General features: G+C 36.4%; 1 protein-coding gene across 5 annotated transcripts in view; it reads left to right on the top strand.

Annotated features, from left to right (window-relative positions):
• The window catches only part of UBR5 (ubiquitin protein ligase E3 component n-recognin 5), an 83888-nt gene extending 68880 nt beyond the window's left edge, over nt 1-15008 (top strand). For 4 of the 5 annotated variants that reach the window (XM_035546132.2, XM_050709100.1, XM_050709102.1 and 1 more), the window contains 19 exons: nt 165-395; nt 1970-2043; nt 2667-2839; nt 2939-3052; nt 3537-3757; nt 4970-5090; nt 5184-5282; nt 5560-5803; nt 6373-6484; nt 7002-7146; nt 7451-7581; nt 7817-7877; nt 8215-8390; nt 8776-8860; nt 10201-10356; nt 10727-10840; nt 11950-12094; nt 12664-12749; nt 13851-15008. In XM_035546132.2, the coding sequence (XP_035402025.1) occupies nt 165-395; nt 1970-2043; nt 2667-2839; nt 2939-3052; nt 3537-3757; nt 4970-5090; nt 5184-5282; nt 5560-5803; nt 6373-6484; nt 7002-7146; nt 7451-7581; nt 7817-7877; nt 8215-8390; nt 8776-8860; nt 10201-10356; nt 10727-10840; nt 11950-12094; nt 12664-12749; nt 13851-14063 (2701 nt within the window). In that variant the 3' untranslated portion in view covers nt 14064-15008. The remainder of the gene's footprint in view (nt 1-164; nt 396-1969; nt 2044-2666; nt 2840-2938; nt 3053-3536; nt 3758-4969; nt 5091-5183; nt 5283-5559; nt 5804-6372; nt 6485-7001; nt 7147-7450; nt 7582-7816; nt 7878-8214; nt 8391-8775; nt 8861-10200; nt 10357-10726; nt 10841-11949; nt 12095-12663; nt 12750-13850) is intronic. The other variant, XM_050709103.1, reaches the window with a different exon arrangement.
• The last annotated feature ends 475 nt before the right edge of the window (nt 15009-15483 follow it).

The following is a 15483-nucleotide window of genomic DNA, read 5'->3' as shown; positions in this document are numbered from 1 at the left end:
TAACTCCGTTAATATATTGCACCTGAGCTGCGTTCACACAGAGAAATGTGAAATCATTGCTCTTACTATCCCACTGTTTTGTATTTCATATCTATATTTCAAATGTAGAGACTAATAGTAAAGGATGCCTAATCTCTGCGTATTCAATTCTTTTCTTTCACTAGGCGTGCTACTTTACTCAGTGCTCGTCAGGGAATGATGTCAGCACGTGGTGATTTCCTGAACTACGCACTGTCTTTGATGCGTTCGCACAATGATGAGCACTCAGATGTCCTTCCTGTTCTAGATGTCTGTTCACTAAAGCATGTAGCATATGTTTTTCAAGCGCTTATTTATTGGATTAAGGCGATGAATCAACAGACAACATTGGATACTCCTCAGCTGGAACGGAAAAGGTATTGAGTCTGACTCAGAACCAAAAACTTCATTGCATGGCAATGCCTCTAACAGATGCATTAAAGACCAGTTATCAGCTGAAAAATGCAGTCTGCTCCTCATGTTTAATATGATAATGACTAAGTTAGGAATCTGTTAAACATGCTAAAAATGGCATAAGAGAAGATTTAAAAATTTGGTATGGTGAGCACAGTAGTTCAATTTTCTCCATTTGGTTGGGGTACTTAAGTCTTAACCTGATTATGTAAAGCACGGTAGGGAAATTGATAGCTTTTCAACTTACTGACGTTTTCTGTTATGTTGCTTCAACGATAGCATTTTACAAGGTATGCCTGCATTTCTTTCCTCCTAAGAAAGATTTTTTTTTAGAATGTCCTGTGATTTGAAGTGGTGATTAATGATCACATGCATATCCACGTGTTGGTAGTCTATGCTATCAATTTCTTCTACTTACTAAGTTTGGAGGTGATGTACCTGAGTAGTCATAGTCAACAGTTAGATAATTGCAAGTCTTTGCTTATCCCTGCCCCTGATTTTCAATGTCACGGGTCGAACACAACACAACTGTTCATTTTCTCTACAAATTCAACAACTGTAAAATATGAGGTATCAATATTTAAGATATACTGGACTGCTGCTTTAGTTCAGATGTTAGGCTCAATGTATCTGGTAATGTAAGGCCTGTTAGAACCTCAGAATGTATACCAGAGGTTATTGCTAGAAACAGTAGTTTCCTCAGAAGTAGTGTTGGTTTAATGCAGTAACTCATTCAAGTTTTGATGCAGACTGAGTTGAGTAGTTGAAGCTGTGGCTTTAAACCTTTTCCAGGCAGTAACATACTTCTGGAATCTACTTTGTCCCCCAGAAATTCATGTACTGAAATCTGTCAAATCTGTTCACCAAAGAATTGCTAAGTTCTCATGAAATGCTTAAGCTATGAATGCTTAGACTTCTTCATTTAGAAGTGAGTGGTTCAAATTCGAATAAAGTCCCTTGCTGCAGTTAGATGACGTTTTAGTAGCCTGCATGAAATGTTTTTATTGGTTTCATCTAATTCCAGAACGTATTTAGCACACACTGCCACAAATCAAAACTAATCAAAGTTCTTGATGCTTATTATAATACAGTGAAATCTATTTCTCTAATACACAACTCAGGCTTACGTTTTGAAATGTGATCGTTTGAAATTATAGGATCAAGCATATTCTACACAAGTGAATTCTAGAATAGTATTCAGTTATATAATTCTTCCCCTAATTCAGTGTTCCTAGACTTTTTGACACTGATGTGGTCTTTAAAAACAAATGCACCTATCTCTGACTGAAGCTTTAACTCTTTAGATCAAACTTGGTAGGTGGCCAAATGCATTTAGGGGTAACGGCCTGAGCAGTGTAGTGACTATGTAATGAGAGGTACTTTTCAGCTTTGAATACCACCTCTCAATGGAAAATACCTACTTGTTCACCAGTGACTTTAGAGTTCTTATGATGTAAAGTTTGCGAGTATATTTACTGATTATACTGTTGATTTTTATTGACTGCAACAGTTGTAAATGCTTTTTTCTTTCTTTTAGAACTCGTGAACTTTTGGAGCTGGGTCTTGACAATGAAGATTCAGAACATGAAAATGATGATGATACCAATCAAAGTTTGTATACAGAAACACTTCTATCATATGCTAAATTACAATACTTTCACAATGTTTTTTTCCCATTAGCTAGCTGAGGCTTTGAATAAGTGTTTGCTATTTGCATATGTTAAGACAATGGAAAGATATCCTTACTAAAGTCTAGCTTTGAAAGACTTTCATACCATTATTATTTTACCAGATTTCTCCTGCTATTCCTTGTTCTCATTTTGGGGCCCTCTTTTTATCTACTCTCTCTCTAACCTGCAGAGTTTGTGCCCTTATGGTTCTGCACAATGGCAGAATTTAAAATTTGAATCTGAGCTAAACTGTGATTGTTTCAATCTGTTGAAGATACTGCTGAAAATGATAGAATGTGTACTCTGTATGAAGTATATATAGTACAGCAATGTACATTCATTAAAACTTGCTACAGTAAAAAGAATAAAAGCGACAACTAAGCAACTTAATAAAAATAGAGGGTTTGAAGAAGCATCCTGGAGAGCTGATAAATTTGTAGAGAGGTGGTGTGCATTCCTGTTCCTTCAGTCGGAGAGATAAGAGAGGAGCTTAATAACTGTTGATAATTCAAATCTTTAGCTTTTATAACTCAAAATTGAAGTGAAATCTTCTCTGATATTTAGGTGCTACACTCAACGACAAAGATGATGACTCCCTCCCAGCAGAGACTGGCCAAAACCATCCATTTTTCAGACGGTCAGACTCTATGACGTTCCTTGGCTGCATTCCACCCAATCCTTTTGAGGTTCCTCTGGCAGAAGCCATCCCCCTGGCAGACCAGCCCCATCTATTACAGGTGACACCAGAGATGGTGTTCTGAAAGATAACTGCAGTTTACATTTTCATTTCTAACTGAAGTATATTATTTACCCAGAATGCTTTTGTTAATTTTCAGCCCAATGCTCGCAAAGAAGATCTCTTTGGCCGACCAAGCCAGGGTCTGTATTCATCTTCTGCCAACAGCGGGAAATGCTTGATGGAAGTTACAGTGGACAGAAACTGCCTTGAGGTAGATTTAAAAGTTTGATTACTTTATACAACGGGGATAATTTAAGCTAGTACCTTAATTCCTTAAAAGACACTTTAATTTTTCACAGAAAATTTTAAGTAGCTTTTAACAAATAATTCAAAAGCCCAGTAAATGCAAAAACTTTAATTTTTAATTTTTATTAAATCTTTATATGTAACATTTTTGAAGTCTGCTATAAAATCTGAGTTAATTTTGAAATACAAATTTTATAATCATGATAAGAAATATTACTGTGCACAGTAGATTTGCCATTTAATGTTTGGTCTGTAGGCAAATCAAGTGTATGAAATGCAAATACAAAACTGGAAAACTGTTTTTTCCTATTTGCTGAAGCCATTGAGATTGTGTTTATCAGGGCAATTATAGTACTCATTTTTGTGTGGTTTAGAAATTACATATATCCTGAGAGCCTTCTAGTCTGCTTTGACTAATCTGTAATTAAGTTTTACTTTTCCTCATTTAGGTTCTACCAACTAAAATGTCTTATGCAGCCAACCTAAAAAATGTTATGAGCATGCAAAATCGACAAAAGAAAGAAGGGGAGGAACAAAATGTGCCTACAGAAGAATCTGAGAGTTCAAAGCCAGGGCCTTCAGCTCATGATCTTGCAGCACAACTGAAAAGCAGCTTGTTGGCAGAGATAGGACTGACAGAAAGTGAAGGGCCGCCTCTCACATCTTTCAGGTAGTTGGATTTTAAAATTACTGTATGAAATATTACTGAACTGATAAAAGGATATTTGGGACTCTGAAACATCTTTTTTAAGATGGGTAGCTTTATTTAGTTAGAAAGTGTTGTTTTTACTTAGTAGCTTTTAAAATGAACAGTTGATCAGTCTTGAAGTCTGTGCAAGCTAGTAAAAATCCTTTACCTAACTTCCTTCTGCAGACATGCTATGACTTCTTAGGTAACTAAGTTAAAAATAGGAGTTAACAGCTTGCCATCTGTGTCATGTGATACTGACCACATTTTATGCAGTTAGAGATTGAACGGCCCTTGCTTTGAATTAGAGCTTTTATTTTTAATAAATGTCTAATTGAAGGCAGCCCTGTAACAGTGAATTCCACAAAGCAGTGAAGTTGAATGTTTTTGGAGTAATTACTCTGTGGAAGCAAGACTTGTGTTTCAGCTGAAACTGAGCAGTTTAATGTGTATATTTTTTCTTATTGATATTCCATCGTGGGTTTTGTCCACAGACAAAGAGACGTAGAGAGTTGTTGTGTAATAGGATTGATATCAATTACTTGCAGGTTATATCTGAGGACTTAGTTTTGGGGGACACTGGTAGGTGTTCCCATTTTATTTATTTTGAAGGCTTTTTCCTCCACTGCAATAGATGCCAAGTTCCCTACTCATTGTTCTGTGACCATTCCAAATGCAAATCAAGTTATTAGTTCCTTCATATACTAATACTTAGTATTAGTGTACTTCATATACTAATACTTAGTAACTGATTAGCTCAGTAGGCAAAAACCATTTTTAATTGGCCAGACTCTAGGGCATTATAAGACTGAGGTCAGTGTATAGAATCCCTTACATATTAAGCCAAGTGGTATTTGTTAACACTGCACAGTAGCTGGAAATCCTGGACATCTCAAGAGAATTTATAGTCAGGTTCTCTTGCTGTAGTTTCCAGGTTTTGTTATTTAAAGTGTATTGGTTTTTATCTATGTTTGTCAGTGACCCATGGAATATTTTAACTAATGTCTTGGTTGACTTATAATCAAGTAATGAACATGGTCATTTGACCTCTACACCTAACTCTAGAGTACAGTGATGTCCTGCAGAGTCAAGTTGTTTAGAAATAAGTAACTTATTTGGAGGCGAGAGGGTAGGTAAAAGTAGAACTATGCCAAATATGTCTGAAGTTATTTTTTTTTATTCTCCTTCTCTCAGGCCACAGTGTAGCTTCATGGGCATGGTTATATCTCACGACATGTTGCTGGGACGTTGGCGCCTTTCTTTAGAGTTGTTTGGTAGAGTATTCATGGAAGATGTTGGAGCAGAGCCTGGCTCGGTATGTATTTTCTAGTTTAAGGACAATTCCTTTTCCACCTAAACTATGAACCTCCCTTATTCTGATTTCTTTTTATTTATTTTTTATTTTAAGATCCTTACTGAATTAGGTGGCTTTGAAGTAAAGGAATCAAAATTCCGCCGGGAGATGGAAAAACTTAGAAACCAGCAATCCAGAGATTTAACGTTGGAGGTAAAAAATGTTAGTTTTTCTTCCAAATTTATCTTAATTAAAAGCTGAACTATCAAATGTTGCAGTAACTTGATAGGAGAAGCTGTATTTCAGAGTCTGCAAGCCAATGTCTTAAACCTTACTGTATCAGCTGTGCTGTGATTACTGTGTAGTTTTATCATAGCCTAATGGGCATTTTTCTGAGCCCTTGCAGAAGTGTCCAGAAAGTTTCTTGTGAAGCTGAAATTCTGTTGGTATCGTGATCAATAAAGAACAAACTTTTTTGTGCTTTGAATAGGTTGATCGAGACAGAGACCTTCTAATTCAGCAGACCATGAGGCAGCTCAACAATCATTTTGGTCGCAGGTGTGCTACCACTCCAATGGCTGTACACAGAGTAAAAGTTACTTTTAAGGATGAGCCAGGAGAAGGCAGCGGTGTAGCACGAAGCTTTTACACTGCCATTGCACAGGCTTTTCTGTCAAATGAGAAACTGCCAAATCTAGATTGTATTCAGAATGCCAACAAGGGTACCCATACAAGTAAGTGATGTGCAGCAGTTAATCTCCAGATAATATTTATAAAAGTGTTGGATTTATTTTGCATTAAAATATTTGCTCTTGTCTCACTTCAGAGATTTTTATTGCTAAGTCAGCATGGGAACTTTGAAAATTGTGTATGTTAGTTCTCTGAGGCAAGGAAATTGTGGTGTTTTTTCTTAAAACAAACTCTTGTTTTGAAAGCTCTTAGGTTTTTTTGAGCATCTGTCTCTCCAGTAGGTAATTACTGTCAAGATTTTAGGCAGTAAGTGCATGTGTTTAATATGACTGCTCCATCTGGCATGTCACAAATAATTTTAAATGGTTTTTGAAACTGTATATAAATTTTAGAAATATTTTTGCGTTTGTAAGTTGGTACAAACACTACAGGTTCCTTTGTTAAGCCTTTCTTAAGCTTGGTTGAACTCACATCGCTACTTTAAGTGAAGTGGTTCTGTCTTATTGATGTCTTCCAAGCTGTCTTCCAAAATTGTGTCCTCCTTACACTGAAACTGCTGTTGGAGAGAGAAGTATAAAGATGTTCATGGTTATGAGTTTTTCTCCTCCTTTAGGTCTGATGCAGAGATTGCGAAATAGGGGGGAGAGAGATCGGGAAAGGGAGCGAGAGAGAGAAATGCGGAGAAGTAGTGGCTTACGGGCTGGTTCTCGGAGAGATAGGGATAGGTAAGTGATACATTTTTTATTTGTTGGAGCTGGTTTGTCAGATAGAATGATTGCCTTGGTTATCTTCAGGAAAGATAATTCTACTTAAATTTAAGGCGACTGTCTTTTTCACTTTTGGGAGCAATTTATGAGGTAACTTCTTGAAATTCAGTATATACTTCAATTCTTTAAAAATTGTTTTACCATTGATAGATTGTCTCAACAGTATGCCATAAATCTCTCTTGCTAAAACAATAATAAAAACTTCTGTTTTAGCATCAGTTTGTGAGGTGGTTTGGAAACAGCATTGCCGTTGGTGGCATGCCTGACTGCGTTATTTAAAATACTGGTAGTATTAAAATCGCTGGCTCATTTTTGAATCATTCTGAATCGTTCCCTCTAAGCAGTTGTGAGAAATAACTCCTCCTGTAGCATAAAAGCTAATGCTGTTTTGAATCCTTGTGCCAATTATACTGTTCCAGAAGAATTTTGCATATTTCCTCTGAAATTAGTACAAACTGCTCTAACTTTTTTTAAGGGACTTTAGAAGGCAACTTTCCATTGACACACGGCCTTTTAGACCAGCATCAGAAGGAAATCCTAGTGATGACCCTGATCCTCTTCCAGCACATAGGCAAGCCCTTGGAGAAAGGCTCTACCCTCGAGTGCAAGCAATGCAACCAGTAAGTCTTATCTGTCTAGTACATTACATGGTACGTTAAATGTTCTTGGCATATTTTCATTAAAAAAAAAAAAATAAAATTCCCTGTGCATTATTGTTTAACTTGCCTGAAAATATTTTAACATGTATGCCCACTCTTATATTCTTCAAGATATTTTTCAGTTTTTGTTTCTATAATTTATCATTTAGCCTATGAGGTATCTTGCAATGCATTTTATATTTAAAATACTGAAACTTTCATAAAACTGTATTTCAAAATGAGAGAACTGGAGGAGGATATAAGACATGTCATTCTGTATCCCCAGGCATTTGCAAGTAAAATCACAGGAATGTTGTTGGAATTGTCTCCTGCTCAGCTGCTTCTCTTACTAGCAAGTGAAGACTCCCTTAGAGCAAGAGTTGATGAAGCTATGGAACTCATTATTGCACATGGCAGGTAAAGTACCAAAGATTCTGTAAAAGATGAAAACTGATTTTGTGGCCGAGGCACTTGTACTGTGCTACATCTAACTCCAATGCATCTACCTTGCTTCTTGCTTTCTTCTAGACATTTTTCTCTGGGCAAGTGACTTGTTGACCTTGGTTTAATCAAATCTGTCTCATGTCAGAATATGACCATTCTTTATTGTGAAACTAAATTTTAATTTGCCTTTGTTTTTTTCCCTGTTAAGGGAGAATGGTGCTGACAGTATACTGGATCTTGGATTGCTAGACTCTTCAGATAAAGTGCAGGTAACGTATTGTTGCACAATTAGAAATTTACTGGAGATCCAGTTATATCAGTTAATTTGGAACCTAAAATGGAGCCTTCTCTTATCTTGCAAGACAAAGTTCTGCTTAATTATCTTGTGCAGTTATCTTTTTGTCTGAGTAAAGATGTTCTTGTTTTTTTTCTTTGAAAAGATTAAGCGCTAATCACTCAGAAGTATAAAATGTTACCATTCAGGAATGTCATTGGGCTTCTTAACCAATGAAACTTGAATCCTTGGCTCTAATAGCAAAGAGTTCGGTGATGTGGGTTGGTAGCTAGAAATAGATTTCTTAATTACTATTCTGACTTTCAAAACAGGAAAATAGAAAGCGACATGGTTCCAGCCGCAGTGTAGTGGATATGGAATTAGATGATACAGATGATGGGGATGATAACGCACCACTTTTCTACCAACCTGGAAAACGAGGGTTTTATACACCAAGACCTGGTAAAAACACAGAAGCAAGGCTGAACTGTTTCAGAAACATCGGCAGGTATGTGATTAACGTACTAGTCTGAAAAAAATTTAAACTATGAGTATATGAAATACCACAGAAGGGTACCAATGATCCAAGCTGCAAAAACTCTTTATTCTTTGTGCTCTATATTTAGCACCTGGTGCTAAATAGTGGAGAAATTGCACGCTTCAGCTTGAGATTTCTCTTCCTGTTACATTTTTTTTTACAATCTGAAGGTTTTATACTGCAGAAATTATATTTATATTTTTAAGATGATTATATGTGCGCAGTTTTCTTTTGTGGACTGAAAGAGCTGGAAAGCTTGATTCTTAGAGTATTTTTACTTTTTAAATGCAAGTTTACTGAAAAATCCCCAAAGTAATATGTCATACCAAAACAAAAATCAAATTTGTATTTTCAGAATCCTGGGATTGTGCTTGTTGCAGAATGAACTGTGTCCTATCACGTTAAATAGACACGTAATCAAAGTTCTTCTTGGCAGAAAGGTAAGTTTGATCATAGAAATTTGAATTTGCTTTAATTACATAAAATCTCATCTTTATAACTGCTTTTTCCCACATGTTGTGCATTGACTTGTCGAGTTGGTAACTTTAAAGATGCTAGGATGCTTTTAAATTGAATTTAAGAAGGTTTTCATTTTAGATTGTGAAATGAGTAAATCTTTTGGAAGGTATTTGAATAAGATGGAAAGATTTGCATTAGGTTAGCCTTTGATTCCCTGCAGAAACAGCATACTGTGTCCTTTTCTTCCCCTTTCTGAGACTGAAGACTCAAAGGAGTGGTGTTAGTACCAGACAACAGCATCTCAGCTTACCCAAAACCATTTTTCTCAATATTTGATAGAACTCATTGAATTTAATTATAATTAAGTTTTGTCTCATGCAGGCATAAATTGATTCAGAGCACTAGTTACCTAAACTTTTGCCAGAAATACCCTTTTTTCACCCCTGCATGAACATCAGTTATGTGCTGCACATTTCATGCATTAGTTAAGAACATCGTAAGGTCATAACTTCATCTTTCTGATGCAACCAAGGTTTGTTATTGCTGGCCTTTTCTTTAAAGACAATGCTGATCATACTATCAGTTTTCCAATATACGTATAATCTTTCATGAAAAGGGTTAGTGGCAGAAAGATGTGTCTCCAGATATCCCGATTCCTTCCAAGAGAGATTTCCCTTGAATTCTTTCATTCAGGGTTTTCTTTTTCAATATACATTCTGTCCAGTTAAATGTTGAACACATCAAAGAATAATTTAGTTAGAAAATAGTGGATGACTTTCCCTCCAGCCTGCTAATGAACAAGGAAGTGAGGAACTGTAGAAAACCAAGTGGGCGTTGGTACTCTGATTGCTGGAAGCTGTGGTATATGGCTACCAGGACATCAGCCATTTAAATGTATAGCAGCAGTATGTGCTCAAGTGGCGAACAGTCTTTCAGCATTTTGGAGCACTTGATGCAAATTGTTTCCAACTTCAATCTGTAGTGATTTAAGTGATATGTAGAATTAAAAAAAAAAACACAAGAACTTGTTACATTTCTTTTTTAACCTCTATGCCTGTAATAGCAGGCAAGGCTTTACAGGTCTGTCCTTATGTTCTGGTAATGCACTTCAATTGAGTATTCTCATGCATCTTCAACAGCAGGCTGAAAATGGGAGTTTGACTACTGTTATTTCCTAGGGTCTGTATGCTTTGTTGTACGGGTTGTTATGGGTTGTGATACACGCACTGGTATATGGTAGTGCATAGATTAGGCACAGGTCACCATAATTTTGAGTATATTCTTAAACAGGTGTTTCAAACATCCGTGGTTTTTTTTACAGGTGAACTGGCATGACTTTGCTTTTTTTGATCCGGTTATGTATGAAAGCCTTCGGCAACTTATCCTCGCTTCCCAGAGTACAGATGCTGATGCAGTGTTCGCAGCAATGGATTTAGCATTTGCAATAGACCTGTGTAAGGAAGAGGGTGGAGGGCAGGTAAGGATGGATAAACCTGTGTCTTTGTAGTTTAGGAATTTGACAATTTGTGCATGTTGCCATGTACGTATAATCCAGGCTCTTCTAAGGTCCCAAAGCTACTGTTCTAGCCTTTCTAGATAATACAGTATTCTCTTCAGACATTGAACTGTGGTGTCTTTTTTTTCCCTTGAAGGTGGCGTAGAGCATACCATAAAGCCTGGATAGTAGAGTCAGTCCTAGGGAAACTCTAATGCTTTACCCTGTAGTAATTGTAGTATGTAGTATTCCTTTAGAGGAATATTAAGCTGTAAATCGCTGATCAGCATACCATGTCTGTTGTAGTAATAATCTCATGTTTTCTTTAATTGTCCTTGTTACTTTGCCGTAGGTTGAACTTATTTCCAATGGTGTAAATATACCAGTCACTCCTCAGAATGTTTATGAATATGTCCGGAAATATGCAGAACACCGAATGTTGGTGGTAGCAGAACAGCCTCTGCATGTAAGTTTTTGGTGGAGCGTGCTTTTAAAAAAAAAACAAACTAAGTAATAATCCGTAAGATTTCAGTCAGTTAATTCTTCTCCTCATTATGGTATTGCTACTCAGGTTCTTTGAGGTCTGACAGCTTGATTAAAAAGACAATGTTTTTTTGTAACTGTATAGCTCTTTTTGCAGTGTTGTGAAGACTGAGTACCTTGAGCAAGTAGTAGAGTACTGAGTACTAGAACGAAAGACAATTCCTTTTAAACTTGATTTCGTTGGTTAAGTCTGGCAAGAAACCTAATAATTGACTGTATTGAGTTTGAATAATTTTTGAAGCATTTTTAAAATGAAAGTTAGAGTAATATATTTATGTAAATAGTTTTATGTAAGTCCAGTACTTAAAATACTCTGTCATATGATACTAAATCTAAACTTAGTCATTTCTGCTGACTCTGGTTTCCTGCTGCAGTTCTGAGAGATGTGAGCAGACTCCAGATTACTTCTGTGCAGATTATGGCCAAAATTCTTCCAAAAGGAACGTGTTCCTGGAATGAACTTGCTTGGTCTCGATATCTGCATAAATTAATAAGTACTTTGTTATAAGAGTTGAAAACTGTAACACTTGTATTCATTTGGGGATTTACTGAAACAAATTTATTCAAATTCTTCCATTTTGAAAACTGAGTTTTAACCTTTACAGGATATAATCTGAATGAAACGTGTATGTGTATAGTATCTATGTATACACGTGTTACAGTTTTAAAGCAGAATTGCCATATAAGTGCCTGAGGAAGCAAAGTGAACATAAGATGTGATAATTGTTTTTTGTAACTCGTAGCTCAGAAAAATATGTGAACTTCTCAGTAACAGAGTGCAGATGCTTCTGCTCCTGCAGCTGGTGGAACATTAGTTCAAAGCATTCCTGGTTTTGAAATACTTGGTAGTACTGCTCTGCTGCTTAACGTGCTGGTGCAGTTCTTTGGTTCAGAAAATTGTATCTCAGGTGGGAAAGCTTTGAAAGAAAAGAACAGCTAATAGAATGATGAATTTTGAGTTGATAGGGGATTTTGCGTGGAACTTCTCAGTAAGTGATATGACTAACGTGAATCTTGTGGCTTTCACTTAAGGCAATGAGGAAGGGTCTACTGGATGTGCTTCCAAAGAATTCATTAGAAGACTTGACAGCAGAAGATTTCAGACTTCTGGTAAATGGCTGTGGTGAAGTAAATGTGCAAATGCTAATCAGCTTTACTTCTTTCAATGATGAGTCAGGTATGAAACAATTTATTCATTCAGAAACAGTTGTAGAGTAAATACAGTTTAGAGTGTGAAATTACTAGCATTAAGCTTAAAGTACCTCTTCAAATTTGACATCGGTTAATAAGTCACTGAAAATCATAATAAAATTCCTACTATGTTCATTACATACCTTGTAAAATGTTTACCTTCAGTTGGGGTGGGGGTGTGTTTTTTAACTTTGCTGTCACTTGACATTAATGGAAAGGATTATGTTACTGGTAGCGTGTCTTTCCCTCTGGAAGTTCTGACCTAACGTTAGAACTACAAATGTGATGTATGCAGTCTAATATTTCTTTAATAATTTTAAAACTGTTGAGCTTTCATTGGGCTTTTCAGGTGGGAAGGTGTGGGAAATATACTGAGGTATGTCAGAACTAGACTTCACATTCAAAAGTATGTGTATTGGTTTTGAAATTAGCCTGTCTACAGTATCAGATTGTAGCTGAGATCCAGCTTGCAGTACGTGTAAAACAGCTCTTGTAATATTTATGGTTCAGTGCACTAACTGAATTACATATAATTTTTTTATTTATTTCCCATAGGAGAAAATGCTGAGAAGCTTTTGCAGTTCAAGCGTTGGTTTTGGTCCATAGTTGAGAAGATGAGTATGACAGAAAGACAAGATCTGGTAAGTTGTCCGTTCTCGGTGAAAATATGCAAAACAACTGGCCTTAGTTTTGCATCATTACTGTTTTTCAGTATGTGTACCTACAAAGACTTTGTATGTGAAAGTACGGTTGCAGAGCAGAGTAGTAGGGATCGGTTAGACTTTCATTTCTGGAAACATTAGATGTGAATCCTAGACCTTGCTGCTGGAAGTAGATGTGGTGTGTCCTTGCCCATATTCGCAAATGTAGAAGCATGCTTAGTCTCTGCAAAGTAGTTCTTAAGCTGAGTAACTGTTGTTAGTCAACTGTGTTGTGGGCTAGTAGGGTTTTGAAATTGATTTCTTTTCCTGGATCATTTATTGTCTTGACTTCTGTGTATCCTGAGGGCAATGCCTGTATCCTCTCTGTAAGATGTCAGTAATGATACCACCTCCTCCTTCACAAAGCCTTTTTGGAATAACTGATGAGAGGCATGAAAGAGTAAGATTGTTTCACTTTGGAAGACTTGCTTATAAATTGTGTCCATGAGCTTCTTAAAACTGCTCGCTTTTAACTTCCTACCACTTAAGGTACTATCTTTCCTTTACAGTTTGCTAGAAGGAAATGAGGACTAATCTGGAAAGCAGAAAATCTAGAACACGTTTGTTAAGGAGTATCTGTGATTAAGCTTTGGTAGTGACACTGCTCTGCAAGTTTCACGCTTGAGAAAACAAACACAATATTCTCCCTTGCTGTCTGTACAAGTACTCTGTTCCTTGGTCATTAACTGTCTTGGGAGAGTTTTCTAGTATGTTTCGTATTGATGGCAGTTAAAACCTTCCCAGTTGGAGTTGGGGATATTTTATTTACTGAGGATTTGTTGATGAAGGATCATTTCGAGTGCTACTTCTATCAGTTTTTAACAGACTTATATAAAATTATGAGCAGTTGAGAAAATGAAATGAGGGAAGCTATTACAGAAGTATTTAGCATGACCGTTGAGTATAGCTGACATACTGAAAGGAACGTAGTATGATCAAAATGACCATGCAGTTCTTTTTTCAACCCATGCTACGACAGTATGCAATGTAAATTTTAGCCTTGTCCAGCACAATTTCTAATACCACCTCCTGTTTTTTCAGGTTTACTTCTGGACATCAAGTCCATCATTGCCTGCCAGTGAAGAGGGATTCCAGCCTATGCCATCAATCACAATAAGACCACCAGATGACCAACATCTTCCTACAGCAAACACTTGCATTTCTCGCCTTTATGTCCCACTCTATTCCTCTAAGCAGATTTTGAAACAGAAATTGTTACTCGCCATTAAGACCAAGAATTTTGGTTTTGTGTAGAGTATAAAGTGTGTATTGCTGTGTAATATTACTAGCTAAGTTTTGTAGATTTTTCCATTTGTCTATAAAAGTTTATGAAAGTTAATGCTGTCATACCCCTGGTGGTACTTTAAAGATTTAAATGAATACATTCCTGTACTAAATTTGTAACGTAAAGGCAAAAGGAGCGCTGGCAATATCTGATCGCAACAGTTTGCTAGTCAATAACTCCTTGGCCTAACCCCAGCCAAAGATGACAGCAGAACAATATAATTTACACTGTGATTTATCTTTTTGCTGAGGGAAAATATGTAAAATGTTCTGAAAATTCACTGCTGCCTTTGTGGAAAGTGTTTCAGCAAAGGTTCTTGTATAGAGGGAGTAGGGAATTTCGAAATAAAAAATTAAGTATGTTCTGTGTTTTATTTTAACTTTTTTATTGTGTTTAATTTGTGGTTGGCTGCAGTTGTGTATCATGTATATTGAACTTGTAAAAAGTTCCTGACAACTCAGATCCCAGAGTTGGGATCGTCCACTTATGAAACCACTTTCACTGCAATTTTTGTTCTGGTTGCATTGAACTCTGGCACATCAGATACCATCACTAATATTTTGCATGTAATCTGTACCTTTAGTGTGTTTTTTTGTACATACGATGAGGCCAATGCACAGTATTTCATAGTTCACAATCAACATTTTTGTATCCCTGTTTCAGTGAACAGACAGTCAGGAGATTGTTCCACTACCAGTTCTAACCCGACACTTGTACTACGTTATCTAACTATGTAAACTCAGCCTGGGCACTTTCTGGTAACTGTAAAATGTTTATAAGATCATGATTATTGAAGATACATTTTGGAAAACTTTAATGTTCGTGAGCAGCTTAACTTCTTTTGTATCTAGCCTTTTTTTAAGTATCTTGTTACAGTTTTTTAATAAAGAAATTACAGACAAAATACCAAGTTATACTGAAGAAACAATAGTTTTTATTTATTTAGCCATTTATACTTTAGCTGGCAGCATACATCAAACACAGCTCATCAAAAATCTGAATTTTGTAACTGAAAAATTGACCTGCAGAAGACATGCATTCAGCCCGCATTTTACAGTTAGCAGAGAATCCTGAATGAAATGGGCCAGGCAACCCCTTCTTTTGACAGAATTGGTTTGAAGGGAAAGTGGCTTGTTCTGAAAAAAAACTCAAGGTTATTAGGTTAGAATAAAATTTTGAAACTGTGTTGTAGTGGGTTCTACTGTATTTTCACTTTTGAAGTGGTTGCTTTTGGGGAGGGCAGTCTTTGAACATAGCATAGGACTTGTTTTTCCTAATGCTTGAGAGATTTTTCGGAGTTAGGGAGTGATTCATAAAGGGAGGAGCTGCTTTTTTTCTGTATCATAAACTTCTAAAAGCTTAGTGGACTGAAGTATTGAAGGCTAAGGG

This window comes from Cygnus atratus, chromosome 2 (assembly GCF_013377495.2).
Source record: "Cygnus atratus isolate AKBS03 ecotype Queensland, Australia chromosome 2, CAtr_DNAZoo_HiC_assembly, whole genome shotgun sequence".
In the NCBI taxonomy this organism is placed as follows: Eukaryota; Metazoa; Chordata; class Aves; order Anseriformes; family Anatidae; genus Cygnus; species Cygnus atratus.
The sequence above is the reverse complement of the archived record's forward strand: the minus strand, read 5'-3'. Positions and strand labels throughout refer to the sequence as shown.